At 48.8% G+C, this 20,282-nt stretch overlaps 2 protein-coding genes across 10 annotated transcripts in view; one reads left to right on the top strand and one right to left on the bottom strand.

Annotated features, from left to right (window-relative positions):
- The window catches only part of BCL9L (BCL9 like), a 76,625-nt gene that overhangs the window by 38,170 nt on the left and 18,173 nt on the right, over positions 1 to 20,282 (bottom strand). The window lies entirely within an intron of this gene.
- UPK2 (uroplakin 2) lies at positions 11,491 to 13,610 on the top strand. The gene is made up of 5 exons (XM_007196635.2): positions 11,491 to 11,566; positions 12,021 to 12,155; positions 12,343 to 12,481; positions 12,738 to 12,808; positions 13,211 to 13,610. Exons 1-5 carry the CDS (start codon positions 11,491 to 11,493, stop codon positions 13,345 to 13,347), a joined length of 558 nt encoding a protein of 185 aa, XP_007196697.1. The 3' UTR covers positions 13,348 to 13,610.

Genomic DNA, 20,282 nt, shown 5'->3' on the forward strand with positions numbered 1-20,282 from the left:
CCCCAGAGCCATGCTGATTCTTCTTTTTTTTTTTTTTAATTTATTTATTTTATTTATTTATTTTGGCTGTGTTAGGTCTTCGTTGCTGCGCGCGGGCTTTCTCTAGTTGCAGCGAGCAGGGGCTACTCTTCGTTGAGGTGCGCAGGTTTCTCATTGTGGTGGCTTCTCTTGTTGTGGAGCATGGGCTCTAGGCGTGCGGGCTTCAGTAGTTGTGGCATGTGGGCTCAGTAGTTGTGGCTCACGGGATCTAGAGCGCAGGCTCAGTAGTTGTGGCACACGGGCTTAGTTGCTCCGCGGCATGTGGGATCTTCCCGGACCAGGGCTTGAACCCGTGTCCCCTGCACTGGCAGGCAGATTCTTAACCACTGTGCCACCAGAGAAGCCCAGCCATGCTGATTCTGACTTGGGACTAGAGAAGAAACTGCCCGATCCTGCTTTCCCTCTCCGCCCCCCATTCCCTGCTTCCTGGTCAGAGTTGAATAGATAGACCAGACCTTAAATCCAGTCTCGCATGACTGACCTCTGTGCAGAGCCCACTGGGACCCAAACTGTGTCCCTCCATGACTCTCCACTTTTCTGCCCTGACGTGAGAAGGAACTCAAGCTCTTGTCCAGCCAATAGACTCTAGCTTGTTGCTACAATCTTGGACTTGAGAAAGGAGAGATGAGGGGGGAAGGTGTAGAAAGAGAGCTTTGAACAGAAGCAGGCAGGGACAAAGGGAGCGCAAGAGAGAAACAGAGAAGTTGAGTGGGAAAGGTGAGCACCATGGGTATGGAGAAAGGCAGACTGTTAAGGAGAAAAAGAGAGACGGAAGGACAAGGAAGAAAAAAAGATTTGCCGAGAAACTGATGAAGTGCAACTGAGAAAACTGTTGCCATGGTGACGGGTCCAGAGGAGGGAGTAGGAATATAAATCGGATTATGAGTTGGGGGAGTGGGGAGGGGTGTTGCTCAAGACCCAGAGGCACTGCCCCCACCCCAGGTCCTCCTCACCAGACCTCCTTCACCCACAAGGAATGCCTTTCCCAGGGGTCTCCCGAGGCCAGTCCAAGGAGTGCAGTGAGGACAGAAGCACTGGAGGGCCCAGGGCTCTGGCACTCCTTCCCCTCCCCCCACCCTGGGTGAAGCAGAGCTGTACTGCCACCCCAGTGTGCCTCCTTGACTCTGGGAGAGCTCTCTCTGTCGACCCTAGTTTCTTTCATTCTACCTCTTCATCAGAGCCCCGAAGTGAAGACAGGGGAGGGAACTTGTTTTAAACACCTACTATGTGCCAAACACTGTGTTGGGCACCCCAGGACTTGTTTCATTTCGTCCTCAGCACGGCCCTCAGAGGTAGGTTTATCGCCTCCATTGATAGGCGGGAAACTGAGATCAAGGCCCCAAGCTGGTGAGCAACAGCCAGAGTGGGGTGCAGCCAGGCCCATCTGCTCCAAAACTGTTTCCTCTCCTCCTAGATCTCTGCCTACCTTGCAGAGCCTGTGTCCCATTCCCCGGCTTTTTCCTGTGCCCTTGGAACAGGACGGGGCAGGCTGGGGGCTTCGGGGGCTGGTCGAGTTTGAGGCTCTCATTCTATTCTGAGAGATACAGACAGGTGGGGAGACTTGAGGCAAATACGCCACAGCGGCCAGACTCTGGGCTAAGTGGGAGGCGAAGGGGTGCTCTGAGCTCAGGGCTGGGGGAGTGGGGAGGAAGGGCTGAGGTGGAGAGGACCGTGGGAGTGGGGGAAGCTCAGAGGCCAGGCCATTTCCGGCGATGCAGTGAGAAACAGCGCGGCCACGTGGGAAGCTGGGGAACCGGCAGCTCTCGGTTTGCAAGTCTCTGAGCTAGTGAGCCAGAGGGACTGGGGGTTGGTATTTGACTGCAGGTCTCTCTGCAAGTGAAGTGGCTGTAACGGGGGAAGAGGAGGGCGCAGCTTCCCTCCCCCTCCCTCAGGCTTCTATACAGATAACAGTTTTGCAAAGCGCACCGTATCTGATGCGTCTATTAAACAGGACCTGGGGAGGTGGGAGAAGGCAGAGACTGAGGTTATGGCCTGGGCAGTTATGCCAAGACCACCCCTCCCTGCCACGAGGGTGCAATGAGATTCGAGAGGATGCTGGTGCCCTTCCATCATACCTTGCTGTTCCTCCTAGTGGCTACCTGGTTACTTTGAAACAGCTCCCTGTTCTCTCTGGGGACTGGCTTGAGCTACTCCCTAACCAGGAAGTCCATGTGTGTGTAAGAGATGGCTGGCCCCAAGAGGGGCAAAACATCCCTTGTCACCAAGCTGGAGATCCCAGGTCCCTGCCCCACACCCCTGTAGAGAGGGATCGGAGGATAGAGCTCCTTCCTCCTCAGGCCTGAAGGGAAGGCTGATCCAGATCAGCTCACTTCTACCGCTTCAGTTCACACCATCTCCTCCACATGCCACCAATATCCAGGACACCCCTCCTGACCCTCCTTCCCTGTTCCCGTCATAGGTTCCGGACCCAAGAGGGTCTAAGGAACTGCCGGGGGTGAGAAGAAGAGCCTCTTCCTTGTCCTTCGCCTTCACACCTGCCCTTCTCAGGCTGTCCGGTCTCCCACCCTTTCACCGAATCCCAGGCCCAACTCCACCAGGACCTGCAGGCCTTCAACACCCTCTTGCTAGTCCAGTCCCACTCAGTCACCTGTTCCCCTAGTCTGAAGCAATCTCCATGACTCCTACTTGCCACATCCAAGGAGTACGCTTCATGGCTCTTTATTCCCTGAGCACCAGTTTCCTAGGGAACAAACTGGAAGTATTCTTCTTTGGGTACCTGGGACACCACTCCCTTCTGGCGCTTCTTTTTTCTTTTAGGGAAGATTCTCATTCTCCTTTGCAGACTCCTCTTTTCCTCTGCCCATAGTGTTGCTGTTCCCCAGGCTCTGTCCTTGACCTTGTCTTCTTACTTGGCTTGTACTTCTCTCCAAAGCTGCAGCTGTCACACCTAGCTGACAACCTTCCTGAGCTCCAGATCAGGCATCCGACCACCTTCCACACACCTCTACCTGGGTGTCCTCCAGGCACCTCAACTCAGCAAGTTCAGTGATCTCCAACCCCCTCCCACAAATCTGCTCCTCCCACCCCCACTCATGCCCAGCTAGTGACAGTGCCATCATCTACCCAGCTGCCCCAGCCAGGACCTGGGAGGCACCCTTAACTCTGCTCTCCAGCCCCCTCCACAGCCCTCCCAGCCAAATCATCACCCCCAAATCTCCTCTTCTATCATCTTTTGCCTGGAATCTTATCTCAACCGCATGTCAGAGACATCCAAAATATCTCCCAGCTGTTCACCCAGCACAATCTCTGCGTTGCAGCAAAAACCATCTTTATAAGATACAAATTTGATCATGACACTCTCCAGTTTAAAACCCTTCAAGGGCTTCCTTTTAGCCTTAGGATAAAAATTAAAATGCTTAAAGGGGCTTACAATACTTTTCATCTTGTCCCAGCTACTTCTCCAGTGACTCCCTCAAAATCCACTCTAACCTTCCCTACGGGCCCATTCTCTAATCTTGGTCCCTTCCAGCCTAGAACAATTTCCCCTCTCCACCCCCCCACCCCACCCCCACCTTCATCCTGCTAACTCCTACTCAAACTTCAGGTCTTCACTTATTCACCACTTCCTCCAGGAAGCCCTTCAGGACTACCCAAGCCCATGTAAGTTGCCCCTTCTGTGAGGAGCCTCTTTGGCGAGTCTGATCTTAGTTTCCTCATTAATAAAATGAGGACAATAATAACAGTACTCACATCACAGAGGTTGTCATGAGGATCAAGCAAGAAAATATACATAAAGGATTTAGCACAGCGCCTGGCATGTTGTAAGCACTGAGTAAATAACAGCTGTTATTTTTACATCTTCTACTAAAATCCTGATGCAATGAGTAGTGGCCTCTTCAGTATCTCCCACTGGACCATAATTTCAGGGAGAACAATGTCTTGTTCACCTCTGAATGTCCAGCACTTAGCACAGTGACTGATGCAAAGGCATTTAATAAACATTTATTGAATAAATTAATTCGGGCCATCATTATTTCTTGTATGGATTAGCTCTCCTTCAGCCTAAGGGGAGGCTTAATTACCCCGCAATCAAGCCTCCACCTACTCTTTCAGTAATTGTTCTACAACTAGATTGAATTATGCGACTTCCCTACTCAAACCCTGTCGGAGACTCCTCCTGTCTGTGGAAATCACAGGGCGATTGCTCCTTCACTTCTGCACCCCACCCCTTCCACTGCAAACCCTCCTGCCCAGGGTCCTGCCCACTGGCTGTGCTGAACCCCTTGCTGCTTCCACACCCTCCAGCCTCTATGCCCTCAGCCTCAAGTATCCTTCCAACACCCTGTGTCCCAGATGACACAACCTGGGGATCCGAGGGCAAAGCTGGCCTCGAAGGTGTATATTGTTTGGCTCACAAAGTGCATTTTCCTAATACATATTTAGTTTAAAATTTGAAAATAAGATCATTTTACCAAAAAATTCAGATTTTTGGCTTCTCTTGAAAAAGCGAGGAGGCGTGGCCATACTAGGTCCCCACCTTCCACAGGGCAGCTCTTCCAGAGCTGCATGGGGTGGCCTGGTAGATGGAACTCGTGCTGCTACACTGTTTCTAGTTGGCCCCAGTCTCACCTTGTTTTACTACTTTTGTTATCTGCCTGGACCCTGGAGACACGGGGGTATTCAGCCCCTGCCCGCCTCACAACCTTTTTTTTTTTTTTTGGCTACACTGCGAGGCTTGTGGGATCTTAGTTCCCCGACCAGGGAATGAACCCAGGCCCTCCGCAGTGAAAGTGCCAAGTCCTAACCACTGGACCGCCAGGGAATTCCCAGCAACATTTTGATCCCATCCAGCTGCAGTGAGGATCTTGGCTTTGTCTCCTTAGCAGCCACCTAGATGGCCCCCACTCCCGCTCCTCCACCTCTCCCACACCTTTGTTCTACCTTGACCTCATTGAACACCCCCTCGCTCAGTCCTCTTTCCTGTCACATCTATCACTCCTTCTCAAAACTAGCCTAGATCTTATTCTCCACCCCTTGAATCTTGTCAATACCCTCATCTTTCCATACTTTGGAAACCCTAACACTGAGTCAGTACAATGTGACAGTTTTATCATTTCTATGCTCTAGCTGTTGAGTAATTGGAAAAGTTCCCAAAATGTCAAGGTCAGTAGGATGATTAATTTTATGTTTCAACCTGACTGGGCCATGTTGTCCAGATATCTGGTCAAACTTTATTCTGGATGTTTCTGTGAAGGTGTTTTTTGGATGAGATTAACATTTAAATCAGCAGATTTTGAGTAAAGCAGATTACCCCATAATACGGGTGGGTCTCATCCAATCAGTTGAAGGCCCTAACAAAGATGACCTCCACCCTCTTCCCATGAGAAGGAAGGAATTCTGCCAACAGACTGCCTTTGGACTCAAAAACTGCAACTCTTTTCCTGAGTCTCCAGCCTGCCGGCCTCCCCCCATCAGATTTTGGATTTGCCAAGCCTCCACATTTGCATGAGCCAATTCCTTAAAATAAATCTGTCTATATATACACATCCTGTTGGTTCTGTTTCTCTAGAGAACCCTAACTAATACAGTCCGTGTCCCTGAAGACCAGTGGTCCCCACGCTGAGCTGGGCTGTCACCTCCAAACACAGACTTCCTCAGGGCTGTTTGTAGTTGTGCCTTCCTCTCCCCACAACACCTAGGCCCCAAACCCTTCTCCCCCCTGAGTTTCCTACTTCCCAGGGAAAGCAGACACATTCAGGAGGGAGCGCCCTTAACTTACTTCTCTCATCCCCCAACCTTTCCCAACACAACCCCCCCAAAGGTATACAATTTCTCTGCACCATTGCCCCCATTCTTCTCTCTGCTGGAAAGTGTCATTCCTACAGCCAAAGGCTAATGTCTCCACCTCTGATGTGAGTCCCATCTTCTCCCTCCTCCAGGAGCCTCCCAGTAAATTATACCTCCCTCTCTCCTGTATCTTCAACTTTAAAAACAAAACAGATGAGACTTTTCTGTACCCCCAATTCCCTCCAGTTATGTCTCCTTCCCTTCCCAGCCAAGCTTCCTCAAAGAGCAGTCTACACAGTTCTAACTCTCCCTCCTCCCACTTATCCCTGGACTCTCGCAGTCTGGCTTCTGCCCCCCTCACCTGCAGGAACCTGCTCTGAAGGACACACACACCCCTCAAGATGCTAGGCTCAGGGACATTTTTCAGTCCTTGCCTTCAATCCTGACCTTCATACCGTTTGACACCTCCTTTGCAAAACCCTCCATCCACTTTCTACTGGTTCTCCTCCTAATGCTCATTCCTCCTTCATCAGCTCCTCACCCTCCATCTGTCCTCTAGACACTGTGTTTCCTAGCATCCTGCCCTTGGTTGTCTTGTCCTTCCCTTCCACTACTCTCTTCAAGGACTCTTTTCTACATTTATGATTTTAACCATCGCCTGCCTTCCCTCTCTTCATCCCAGACCTCCCCGCTGTGCTCCAGACTCATATACTCAATTATGAAAATGTCATTTTCATCTGACTTGCCCAAGATATTGGTATTAGTTATCTATTACTGCATAACAGCTTATCCCCAAATTTAGTGGCTTATAAAAGCAAACATTTATTCTGAGAATCAGGAATCTGGGAAAGACTTAGCTGGGTGTCTCATGAAGTTGCAGAGAAGATGCCAACCTGGGCCACTGTCACCTGAAGGACTGACTGGAGCTGGAGGCTCTGTCTCCAAGCTCGCTCATTCACATGGCTGTCGGTTGGAGGCCTCAGTTCCTCTCTGGGTCTTGGCAGGAGGCCTCAATCCCTTGCCACGTGGACCTCCCCATGGAGGTGCTCCCATGTCCTCCAGGGTGAGCAATCCATGAGAGCAAGGAGGAAGGTGCAATGCCTTTTAGGACCTACTCCAGAAGTGACCTACCATCACTTCTGTCGTATTCTATTGGCCACATAGACCAATGCTGACACAACGTACCAATCTTTTACCCACTGCCAATTCATTCTCCACACTGTTTCTAGAATGATCTTTAAGCAAGTAAAACACCTCAAAGGCTTCCTGTTTTCTTCAGCATAAAAACCAAGCTCCTTAGCATAGCATACAAAGCCATTGGTGACCCAACCAGTAGCTAGAGCTCTCACCATGTCCATCCTTTAATACTTCTTTCTAGCCAAGATGTATGGTTCACAGTTCCCAGGAGGTGTCAGGATAATTCACTTCTCTGAGCCTTTTCATGTGTTGTTCCCTCTTTTTAGAATATCCCACTTAGTAAGGCTAACTCTGCAACTCTCCAAAATTCAGCAACTTGAGAACAGGAATTGTGTCTTGTCATCTCTGTATCTCATCACCTAGCATAGTACCCACCATAGAGGAGTTGTTCAACAAATGTTTACTGAATGAATAAGTGTGTGAGCAGGCAGTTCCTGCGTGCCTAGTACCCCTGTGGCATTTGTGATATCCAAGGAACAGCTTGTCCACCTCTCAGTCACTCTCCCCTCTCAGACTACCTTTCCTGCCCAACCATCTCCCTTTGCTTCAATGACATGGTTGGAAAACACGTTCTGAATTCTAACCCACTTCATTTCTTGCTCACTCTGTGACCTTGGGAACATTATTTATTGCCTCTGAGCCTCTAGTCTTCATCTGCACCAAGGGTTAATAAAAAGGAGAGGATGAGATAAATTACTTAAATTAATATTAATTGAACTAGATACTGTGCTAGGCACTCTTAAATAAATTAGCTTGAGCGATAGTCATAGTATCCTGGTGAGACAGACTTTATACCCTTTCTACAGAAGAGGAAACTGCAGCTCAGAGTAGTTAGGTAGGTAACTTGGCCAAGGTCAGAAAGCTGGAAGATTTGAGGCAAGTGGTTGTATCATAGGCAACATTAGAAAAAAATAAAGAAGCATCCAGTTGTCTTCCATCACTGAACAACTGAGATTTTCTTACTCACAGCTTTTTCCAGCCTAGTATCTCAAGGATAGAGGCTCTGACATTTCCCATCAGAACAACATTTGGTGAGCACTGCATCTTACCCCCAGGTCCAAGTCGCCAGGGTTTCCCCCAGTCTGCTCCTACAGATTCTGATCGTGATATCTACATTCCTTCTGCACCTTTATTTTAAAGCATATGTACACCTGTCATATCTTACTAGATAGATGGTAAGGAATGAGTCTTCCCATTTTACAGGTGAGAAAATTGAGGTTCAAAGTAACTCACCTAAAGTCATATGGTATCACTCCTCAACAGGAGGACAGTAGTCCCCATCAGAGGTTGACATGCCCATGGAACCAAGGGGACATGTTCTTCTAATTGACTGGGAAGCAGAAGAGTGGCATTAGGAAAGGAGAACCATTAAGTATATCAGACAGATCTGAGCTCTGATCTGAGCTCTTTTGGTTGCAAAACTACCATAGTTCAATTTAAAAAGAAAGAAGGAAGGAAGGAAGAAAGGAAGAACCACAGTTTAGAAAGAGTAGGTCTGTTTTAGGAGCTAATCTTTGTGGCAGAATAGAGAGATCAGGAGCTCCTTGAGGGCAAAATTTTATCTTACTTTCATATCCCTGGTGCCTAGCACAGTTCCAGGGACATAACTGGTATTTAATAAATGTTTGTTGTCTTGACTAGGGGATTTGGAAGGAAGGAGGCAGGGAAGGGAACTTGAGTGAGTTGAGAATCAAGAATCCAAGGGGGAGACAGCCTAGAAAGAGTGGGTCCAAGAGAGAGACTCCAGGCATTTGTGGCCCTGGTTCCCTTTTTCCAAGCCATGAGGAAATCCTCCAGAGGAAGAGAGTGCTGTGGCTTTAAATGACTTCAGCGTTGTCAATGAATCTGCTCTGCTAAAAGAGTTATCCTCTTGCTCCTGCGCTTGTCCTCCCCCTTCTCTCAGCTCCCCAAACCCTTCTCGGCTGCTATGATGGGATAATTAGATGCGAGAGCTCAGCACAGATGATGCTCCAGTTGCTTAGCAACTAATGGTTTCCATGGAGACCGCAAAGCACAGCCTCCAGAGCAGCCAGTGAGCAGCTCGGCAGGGCAGGGAGAAGACGCAACTCTCAGCTCCTCCAGAAACCTGGGGAGGGCCAGGGGTGGGGAAGGGGGGGGGATTGGAGGGAGAAAGGAGGGTTTAAAGGCACAGGCCCCTCTTATCCTTTTAAAATCTGGTCAGGGCTCTGCCCTCCCCTACCCGACTCCATCCCCCTCATAATTTCAGATGGGGATGGGGGCTTAGGAGTGGACCCAACACGATCCACTCTGCAATAAACCCAACCTCTTCTTTCTGCTCCTGGTTTGTGACTGAAATGGGAAGAGATACCTCCCAAGCCCAAGTGTAAACATCCTCCCAGTTGGTGATGGGATTGAAGAGTACTAAGAAGATCCCTCACCCCTGGAATTCCAGGGTCTGGAATTTTAGTCTGTTCCCGCTCTCCAAAGTTCTCAATGTGCAAAAGATCCTCTTTCAGTTTGTAGAACGATGATAAGAGCTGATCTAAAAGGGGACAAAAGCCAAGGTGCAGGGAAAACGGGATTCAGTTCTTCACCCAAAGGCAGCCTGTCCTGGGAGACTGGGGAAAAACACCTGCCCCTGATCTCCATCACAGGATCCAGAGTGTGTGTGTGTGGGAGGGGGGAGGCAATACAGAGCATCTGGTGACTCAAAGTGTGGGCCTCCCAGACTAGCATCAATCAACGTTACCTGGAAGCTCGTTAGAAATGCAGAATTTCAGGCTTCACCTCAGACCCACTGAATCAGAAACTGCATCTTAACAAGATCCCCGCTGATTCATATGCACATTAAATTTGGAGAAGCACTGGTCTGAGGCCCTCCTACTCTGCTTGGGGCCCTGAGCCCTATCTTTATTGTCACTGCCTGCTCACACCCCAGACCTTGAGCCTACCTTCCCACCGTGGGGGTAAGGACACAACCCCACCAGACCCTTACTTCCCTATCAGGACCCCGGCCCTCTTCCAGGACTGGGGAGGCTAGAGTGGCTCCTGGAGCAGAAAGACACACATAACACTCTCTGAGGAGGTCTATGACCTCTCCTGACAAAGTATTCCATGTTCCACAAGTGGCTCTAGTGCTGAGTCTCAGTTTCCACATCCACAAAAGGGAGCCAATGACATCTACCACCCAGGATGGCTGTGAGGGTAAGTGTGGAGCAAGCAAAGACCCTGCCCGGGGCTCAGGGTAGGTGCTTTCTCCTCTTGTCTTCTCTCCACTCACAACTCCTCCTTCACGTCTCTCCAACACTGATGGTCTAACACGGATGGTGCCATCAGAGAAGTTGTGTCTCTTTTTCATTGTCTCCTACCAGGTCTCTCTCTCCTCTTATTTATTTATTTATCTATCTATTTATTTATTTATTTTTAATTTATTTATTTTATTCATTTTTGGCTGCATTGGGTCTTCATTGCTGAGTGGGGGCTTTCGCTAGTGGTGGTGAGCAGGGTCTACTCTTTGTTGTGGTGCGCGGGCTTCTCATTGCAGTGGCTTCTCTTGTTGCAGAGCACGGGCTCTAGGCATGCAGGCTTCAGTAGTTGTGGCTCGCGGGCTCAGTAGTTGTGGCTCGCGGGCTCTAGAGCGCAGGCTCAGTAGTTGTGGCGCACGGGCTTAGTGGCTCTGCGGCATGCGGGATCTTCCCGGACCAGGGCTCGAATGAGTGTCCCCTGCATTGGCAGGCGGATTCTTAACCACTGCGCCACCAGGGAAGCCCCTCTCTCTCTTCTTTATTCTCAAACAGTTCACAAAGGTTGCTGACCAAGGCTGACTGTTCCCACCCCCATCCCCACTGGGTGGGTCAGTGCCCACCTCTCCGAACACTGGAAGTCCTCCCCGGCATCCTTGGTCCCACTCTCGAGAAGAATGGGAAGCACTGTGCGCTCCCGGGCACCCACACCCCTCTGCCTCTCCCAGAGCTCAGGGCCTGGGCCTCAGTGGATGCCAAGAACCGGAACCCCTGGCTCTGCTGCCCCCACCCCCTACTACCTGTTTCTTTCAGCTTCTCTCCCATTCCTGCCCAACCAAGCCCTTTCTGGAGCCCCTCAGGGTTATTCTCCTCTCCCTGCACACCAGGGCAAACTCAGAACTTGTCGCCCTCCTAGGAAGAGCCCCGCACCACCTGAGGGGAACGGTCCTCTACAGGCCGGGCTCCAGATGCACGTGCAGGCAGGAACACTCATGCCCTTACACGTGGGTGCCCCAGAAGAAGGGGGTTTCCCTCCCCCCACCTTAGTTACCCTGCCCCTCTGCAGGTGACTAAGCCACCAAGATCCAGCCAGGGCCTCCCCCTTCATGGCCTGAGGGCTAGCTCCCCATCCTGAAAAACCTGTCTGGGGGCCTCCCCTGAGGCTGTAGGGCCCAAGGGGCAGGTTGGACAGGATTCCCCTCTAGCCCCTCCCACCCCCAGGACAAAATCAGACGCCCCCGGGGCAGGCCCTCACTTTCCTTAGGAAGCCACAGCCTGCCAGCACCCACCCCAGCTCCCAGCTATGGCGTCTCCGCTGCCTGTCCGGACCTTGTCCTTGATCCTGATTCTGCTGGCTGTCCTGGCCCCCGGGGCTGCAGGTTTCTGCCATCTCTGTCCGGGGTGGGGAGGGGCTCAGGGGTCTGGAGAGGAGGGACTGTGCCTTCCAGGGCTCTCAAAGAGGGGCTGGTCTGGCCAGTTGGGGTTGGGGGACTGGAGATGGCAGTGACCAGGCATCAGTCCCTGGGGCCCAGGGCACACTCCTGGTCCCAGATCTAGGAGGCAGGGAGGTGTGGGGAAGAGTCCAAGGCTATGGATATGGGTGGGGTTGGGCTCTGCCCCCTTCTGGCACCCAGGGTCTAGCGGCTTGGTGGAGTACGTAGCTTCTGCAGCTCAAGCCTGCCACCTGGTGGTTGCACAGGCAAAGACTCGTGTTCTGCAAACGGACTGCAGAATGGGACTCTTCATCCTTAGAGAGGACCCCCAGGCGTGGGGGGCAGATCTGTTGACGAGAGGGGGACTGATCCTCCCCTGTATTCCCTCCTGGCCCCCCAGCCGACTTCAACATCTCAAGCCTCTCTGGTCTGCTGTCCCCAGCACTGACGGAAAGCCTGCTAGTTGCCCTGCCCCCCTGTCACCTCACAGGGGGCAATGCCACACTGATAGTCCGGAGAGCCAATGACAGCAAAGGTCTGCTACCCCCTCCCAGGCATCCCCTAGTCTCCAGAGATCCCTTCCCAGGACACCCGGCATCCCTCCTCCCACTCATCCCTTCCTATTGACCCCCTTCTTGGGTCATCCATACTCTAAAGCCTGCCCTTCTCCTTGGGGTCTCCAGAAACTTGACCCTGCCTCACACCCCCAATTTCCTGCCCAGTGGTGAAATCTAGCTTCGTGGTGCCTCCATGCCGCGGACGCAGGGAACTGGTGAGCGTGGTGGACAGTGGGTCTGGCTTCACGGTCACCCGGCTCAGTGCATACCAGATGACAAACCTAGTACCAGGAACCAAATACTAGTAAGTACCGGACCCTGGCCTGGGGCATCTGTGGGAGGGCCTACAGGAAGAGAAGCTGGGTCCTGACTTTGGTGTTGGTTGTGGGAGGTGGTCAGCATGGGGGAGAGTGAGGGCACAGCTAAAGGGATGCAAGAATGCCCCTCTCCTGGGCACAACAGGAGGCATAGCTGTGAAGGGGGAGGCCTGGGCTCCCTCTTACCCTAAGTCCCAGATACTCACTGAGGATTCTCTCCTCTCCCAAATCTCACCACAAAAGCATTTCCTACCTAGTGACGAAGGGGGCATCCACTGAGTCCAGTAGAGAGGTCCCAATGTCCACACTTCCTCGTAAGTAACATCTCAGGGCCCCAGAGCCTTTCCAGGCCCCTCCCACCCCATCCCGCAGCTGCCCCTCCCTGTGCTCCCTTAGCTCCTTTGCTTACCTCTATCTTCACACTGAGCCCTTGGCATTTTAAGTGGCTGTTGACTCATCTGCCCACACCGCTAAACTCTGTGGGTAGCGATTGTGTCCGATTAATTTCTGTATCCTCAGTGCCTGACCTAGGAGATGCTTCGTAAATGTTTTTCTGATGGATGTCTGGATCCCTCCAACGAGTCGTTGGTTGGGTGGGTGAATAAATGGGTGAAGGGATGGCTGGTTGGATGAATGGATGAGGGGCTAGGCTAGGAGCCTTGGGAAGGATGGGGGCCCCTCCTGACCACAACGGCCTCCCTCCTCTCTTCTGACAGGAAGGAAGGCAGAATCTATTGGGCTGGGAATGGCCCGGACGGGGGGCATGGTGGTCATCACGGTGCTGCTCTCTGTAGCCATGTTCCTGCTGGTTCTGGGCTTCATCATCGCCCTGGCACTGGGCGCCCAAAAGTGAGGAAGACAGCACCGGGCAGCAGGCTCCTCCAGGAAGTCCAAGGCACCGTCCATTTCCCCAGCTCAGGGCTCTGCTTTTGCTCCTGTCTCCTCTGCTGAAAAGACTGCCTGCGCCCAGGCCACAGTCGCCAGGCTCTGGCTCCTCTGGTGCCATCACCTCCCCTCCCTGCCCCCTCTCCACTGCAGCCCTTTCCTCCCTCTGTCCCCCTCCTTGTCCCCTAAGGCCTCACCTTGACCCAACACTCCCTATTATTCCCCTCATCCCACTCGTGTCAGAATTGGTTTTCCTCCCATTTCACCTCTTTAACCAATCCCTACCCATGACAGACAGGAATTTTTCCTTCCCTCAGTGAATTTAGTCCCTACAATAAAACCTGATGCCATGTTGCTGTGTGTGTTTCTCTTCAGCGGGCTCCACTTTGGGGTGAACCTATAGCATCTATGTCCAGGCTGCAGCTGCTCTCAGTCCTCTCTCTGCCCTAGAGCCCCAAAGTTGCGTTTCCCAGGAGGCAGGAAGGGGTGGATGAGATAAGAATCCAAGAGTCAGGGACTTCCCTGGTGGCGCAGTGGTTAAGAATCTGCCTGCCAATGCAGGGGACACGGGTTCGAGCCCTGGTCTGGGAGGATCCCACATGCCGCGGAGCCACTAAGCCCGTGAGCCACAACTACTGAGCCCGTGAGCCACAACTACTGAGCCCGCGAGCCACAACTACTGAAGCCCACGCGCCTAGAGCCCGTGCTCCGTAACAAGAGGAGCCACCGCAATGAGAAGCCCGAGCACCACAATGAAGAGTAGCCCCCGCTCGACACAACTAGAGAAAGCCCGTGCGCAGCAACGAAGACCCAACACAGCCGTAAATTAATTAATTAATTAAAAATAAAAAAGAATCCAAGAGTCAGGGTTCTCAGACTCACACCTGGGCTGTGGGTTTTGCACCCTCCAGAGCAGGCCACCCAAGCAGGGGCCTGGGGTGGGGGTGTGGCCGAGGCTGGTGCACCACGTGAGGACCAGCAGGGCAAGGGGAAGCGCTGGGGGAAAGAGAGGCTCTGACCAGGAAAAGACAGAGGGCCACCAGGGTGAGACCCAAGGACAGGGTGCTGGGGGCAAGGGGAGTAGAAAATAGGCGAAAGGGTCTCTAGGAGGAGAGAGCAGAAGTGGAAGAACCCTGCCGGAGGGGGCAAGAGTGGTACCGTGGGGTAACGGAGGGAAAAGAGCGGGAGTACTCATCCTCATTCGTGTCTTCTCCAATATATATATTCCTTCTAAGGATCTTTGCCTTGCTCTTAGGGGAAAGACCAAAATCTTTGAGGTGGCCTTCAAAGACAGCCCTGGGTCTCTCCCCTAACTGCCCCTCTGGCTCTCACCATGTGCCTTCTAATGTCCTGTGTTTCCTCTTGCCTCAGTGCCTTTGCACAGACTATTCCTCAAGCCCAGGCTGCTCTGAAGACTGCCCCCATGCCCACTCCATTCTATTTGCGTAGTTAAGCCAGCTTCCCCAGGGAAGCCTTCTCTGACCTCCACCCCCCATTAGGTTGGGTTCTCCTATCCCATCTTTCATAGCATTACTATGTTTATTATGTTTATGTGATTATTCAATTGTCTCCCCACCAGACTTTATGTTCCCTGGGAGTTGTCGCTTTGCTCCCAAGGGCCTGTAGTACCTTTGAGGTGCCTGGGACACAGTGGATACTCAATAAATATTGTTGAATAAGTGAACGAACGAATGAATTAACAAGCCCCTGAAGAGAAGGCGGGGGCTAGGAAAGTGCCAAAAATTCTGCAAAAACAATAAAAAATGACACAGAGTTAGAAGATGCTGGAACAATGGTCTAATGATCCCTTTCTAGAGTAATCCAGGAGCCCGGGAGAGGGAGGCAATGGAAGAGAAGAACAACAATATCTATGAATTCCACGAACACTAACTTAGCATTTATTATGTGCCAGGTGCTACTGGAGGTGCTAGGAATAAACTGTGAAAAGACACTGTTCCTCCCTCGTGGAACTTACATGGAATTTAGTGGAAGATACAGATTCCCCAAAATGCGAACAAGTAAATAAATAAAACTGTAATAAGTGCTATGATAGATGAGAGGAGGTGAACACTGGGACCCTCCTTAGTTTCAGTGGGCCTGACTGAGCTGAGGCCTGGAGTCAAGAGGGAGGGTCAGGGAGAATGGTTCAGGCCCTGCTTCCCACCCTAACTGCACCAGCTGAGGGAGGTTTGGTGCCCACCCCTCTTGTATTGTGGGAAGAACATCAGACAAGGAGCAAAACTGTGCCGCACATTAGAATCATCCAGGGGGGTTTTAAAAATCCCAACACCCAGGCCATACCCCACACCAGAATCAGAATGACTGGGGGTGGGATCCAGGCATTAGTACTTTTTAAAGATCCCCAGGGGATTCCAATGTGCAGCAAAGTTTGGATATTACTGACATAAACATTTTAGAAATTGTGGTAAAATGAACATAACATAAAACGTACTATTTTAACCATTTTTAAGTGTACAGGTCAGTGGCATTAAGTACACTTACATTGTGCAGCCAACACCACTATCTATCTCCAGAACCTCAGCAGCCCAAACGGAAATTCTGTACCCATTAAATAATAAGTCCCCATTCCCTCCTCCTCTACCCTTGGCAACCACCGTTCTTTATGTCTCTATAAATTTGGCTATTCTAGATATACAAGTGGAATTGTACAAAATTTGTCCTTTTGTGTCTGGCTTATTTCACTTAGCATAATATTTTCAAGGTTCATCCATGTTGTAGCATGCATCAGAACAATTTAAGGTTAAATAATATTCCACTGTATGTATATACCACCTTCATCCACTGATGGACATTTGGGTTGTTTCCACTTTTAGATATTGTGAATAAGGCTGTCGAACATGGGTATGAAGATGTATGTTCAAATCTCTGATTTCACTTCTTTCGGTTATATACTGAGAAATGAGATGGCTAGATCATACGGTAATTCTACATTTTTTTTTTCAATTTTATTTATTTTTTTTGGCTGCATTGAGTCTTCACTGCTGTGCACGGGCTTCCTCTAGTTGCACTGAGTGGAGGGCTACTCTTCGTTGCGGTGCACAGGCTTCTCATTGCGGTGGCTTCTCTTGTTGCGGAGCACGGACTCTAGGCATGCAGGTTTTAGTAGTTGCAGCATGCGGGCTCAGTAGTTGCGGCACGTGGGCCCTAGTGTGCACGGACTTCAGGAGTTGTGGTGAGTGGGCTCAGTAGTTGTGGCTCGTGGGCTTAGTTGCTCAGCAGCATGTGGGATCTTCCTGGGCCAGGGATTGAACCTGTGTCCCGTGCATTGGCAGACGGATTCTTAACCACTATGCCACCAGGGAAGTCCCTACATTTTTTGGTTTGAGGGCCTGCACCATTTTACATTCCCACCAGCAATCCACAAGGATTCCAATTTCGCTACATCCTAGTCAACAGTTGCTATCTTCTGTGTTTTGTTTATTTTTATAATAGCTGTCCCAATGGATGTGGTAGTATCTCATTGTGGTTTTTATTTGCATTTCTCTAATGTTAATGATATAAAAGCACATCTTTTCATGTGCTTATTGGACATTTGTATTTCTTCTCTGGAGAAATGTCTATTCAAGTCCTTTGCCCATTTTTAAACTGGGTTGTTTGGGTTTTTTGATGAGTTGTGGGAGTTCTTTATATAGTCTCGATGTTAACCCCTTATCAGAGATATGATTTACACGATATAAACATTCTTAAATGATACACTAATTTTAAAAGGCCTATGGGGGTGGGGGTGTGATGAACTGGGAGATTGGGATTGACATATATACACTAATATGTATAAAATAGATAACTAATAAGAAACTGCCGTACAAAAAATAAATAAATAAAATAAAATTCAACAACAACCAAAAAAGGGCTATAGGGGACTTACTTCCCTGGCACTCCAGTGATTAAGACTCTGTGCTCCCGGGCTTCCCTGGTGGCGCAGTGGTTGAGAATCTGCCTGCCAATGCAGGGGACACGGGTTCGCGCCCTGGTCTGGGAAGATCCCACATGCCGCGGAGCGACTGGGCCCGTGAGCCACAATTACTGAGCCTGCGCGTCTGGAGCCTGTGCTCCGCAACAAGAGAGGCCGCGATAGTGAGAGGCCCGCGCACCGCGATGAAGAATGGTCCCCACTTGCCACAGCTGGAGAAAGCCCTCACACAGAAACGAAGACCCAACACAGCAATCAATCAATCAATCAATCAATCAATAAAATATATATTAAAAAAAAAAAAAGACTCTGTGCTCCCAATGCAGGGGGCATAGGTTCGATCCCTGGTTGGGGAACTAAGATCCCGCATGCCACACAGTATAGCCTAAAAAATAAATAAAAGGAAAAAAAATAAAAATAAAAATAAATAAAAAGGGCTATAAAAGGGTGGATGCGTTACAATAACATTTTTTATAAAACAAAAATGAAACACTCATAAGGAAAAAGATTGGAATAATATACATCAGAATGTAATTAATTATTATCTCTGGTTGATAACAAGAGTGATTTTTATTTTATTGTTTTTTCTTTGTGCTTTCTATACTTCCAAGTTTTATGCATCAAACATGTATTATTTTTATAATTAGGTAAATTGTCATAAAAGTTATTATTACTGATATTAAAGGTAGAGTCCCAGTAAATTTTTTAAAAGAAAGCTGTTGTTTTCACCATAGTTAAAACAACATTTATTGAGGGTCTCCTATGCACCAGGTACTACTCTCAAAATTTCTGGTCGGGACTTTCCTGGTGGCTCGGTGGGTAAGAATCCGCCTGCCAGTGCAGGGGACACGGGTTCGAGCCCTGGTCCAGGAAGATCCCACATGCCACAGAGCAACTAAGCCCGTGTGCCACAACTACTGAAGCCCACACGCCTAGAGCCTGTGCTCCGCAACAAGAGAAGCCACTGCAATGAGAAGCCTGCGCACCACAACGAAGAGCAGCCCCCTGCTCGCCACAATTAGAGAAAGTCCATGTGCAGAAACGAAGACCCAACGAAGCCAAAGATAAATAAATAAATTATTTTTAAAAAAATCTGGTCTAGTAGACAAGGAACAGGCAACACAATATAGGGTGGATGAGCTCTGATGTGAAAACCCAGTATGCACAAAGGAACCAGAGGGGGCTGCCTCACCCTCTGGCCAAATCTGAACAATTTAAGAATTAAAACAAATAATTACAATACTGAATTATGATCCACTCTGTAAAATAAGAATCAATCCTTTGAGTCCATACTGATAACAAATAAACAAAATAAGATAAGGAAAAGCTCTTCTTTACAACAGAATGCCAACTAAATAAATGGAGATGTAATGATTGATTTAGAAAAATCAGGGAATTCCCTGGCGGTCCAGTGGTTAGGACTCAGTGCTTTCATTATCGTGGCCCCAGGTTCAATCCCTGGTTGGGGAACTAAGATCCCACAGTCAAAAAAAAAAAAAAAAATCATCATTTCACATCCATGATAGTAATGATTGATTTAGGCAAGAATCGTAAATGGACGCTAGAATCTGTGGGTCCAAACTTGATGAGAAACAGGATTTTAGATCACTTTAAAGTATCTCCCCACAAATTGCTTACTAATTACAAAAGAAAAAAAAAAAGGTAACTTCACAATTGAGAAACATGATGGATACCACAAATAATGAGACAAAGTGACATCATGGGCCTCTTGATGTGATGTACTAAGAAGGAAACAAAATCACTTCTCTGGTATTGTTGCCAAAAATGCATAATCTAAGTCTAATTATGAGGAAATTAGGGACATTCTACAAAATAAATGGCCTGTACTCTTCAAAAGTGTCAACGTTATGAAAGATTTAAAAGTCTGGTGGGGGGGTGGTGGAATGAATTGGGAGATTGGAATTGACATGTATACACTAATATGTATAAAATAGATAACTAATAAGAACCTGCTGTATAAAAAATAAATAAATAAAATTCAAAAAAAAATTAAAAATAAATAAATAAAAGTCTGAGAAACTGCTCCAGATTAGAGACTAAAGAGACATAAATATTAAATGCCCTGCATGATCCTGAATTGGATTCTAGACCAGAAAACAAATTAAATAAAGGACACTATTGGGACAATTGGTGAAATCTGAATAGAATTGTGTATCTTAAACATAGTATTGAATCAATGTTAAATTTTTTTTTTTAAAGAATTTTTTTTAACGCATTGTTTACTTTGTTTATTTATTTATTTTTGGCTGTGTTGGGTCTTCATCTCTGTGCGAGGGCTTTCTCTAGTTGCGGCGAGCGGGGGCCACTCTTCATCGCGGTGCGCGGGCCTCTCACTATCGCGGCCTCTCTTGTTGCGGAGCACAGGCTCCAGACGCGCAGGCTCAGTAATTGTGGCTCACGGGCCTAGTTGCTCCGTGGCATGTGGGATTTTCCCAGACCAGGGCTCGAACCCGTGTACCCTGCATTGGCAGGCAGATTCTCAACCACTGCGCCACCAGGGAAGCCCATCAATGTTAAATTTTGATGATTTTCTTGTTTCTGATTTTCTGGTTATGTAAAACAATATCCGTGTTTTTAGAAAATACACACTGAAGTATTTGTGGGTAAAGGGACATGATATCTGCAAATTACTCTCAAACAGTTCAGAAAAAATAATGTATGTCTTACATACATGGAGACAAAAGCAAAAATGTGATGAAATGTTAATAATTGGTATAATTGGTGAGTTACAGGATTTAGGTATACTGGAATTTTTTATAGTATTCTTGGGACTTTTCTGTAAATCTGAAATTATGAAAAACAAAATTTAAATATCACCATTCAAAAAAAAATAATAAAAAAAATCACCATTTAATCCTATCTCCACCATATACTTACAGATGTAATCTTGGATAAACCATGAAATCTTCCAAACTTCTAGAAAGTAGCTATTAATACCACCACGGGATCGT

This window comes from Balaenoptera acutorostrata, chromosome 9 (genome assembly GCF_949987535.1).
Source record: "Balaenoptera acutorostrata chromosome 9, mBalAcu1.1, whole genome shotgun sequence".
In the NCBI taxonomy this organism is placed as follows: Eukaryota; Metazoa; Chordata; class Mammalia; order Artiodactyla; family Balaenopteridae; genus Balaenoptera; species Balaenoptera acutorostrata.

What these genes read in the sequence shown, in the direction of transcription:
- UPK2 (XM_007196635.2), top strand. Translation starts at nt 11,491, where the DNA reads ATGGCGTCTCCGCTGCCTGTCCGGACCTTGTCCTTGATCCTGATTCTG. An exon ending in GAGAGCCAATGACAGCAAAG is followed by an intron (nt 12,156 to 12,342) that starts GTCTGCTACCCC and finishes TTTCCTGCCCAG; the next exon opens with TGGTGAAATCTAGCTTCGTG. An exon ending in GTACCAGGAACCAAATACTA is followed by an intron (nt 12,482 to 12,737) that starts GTAAGTACCGGA and finishes TCACCACAAAAG; the next exon opens with CATTTCCTACCTAGTGACGA.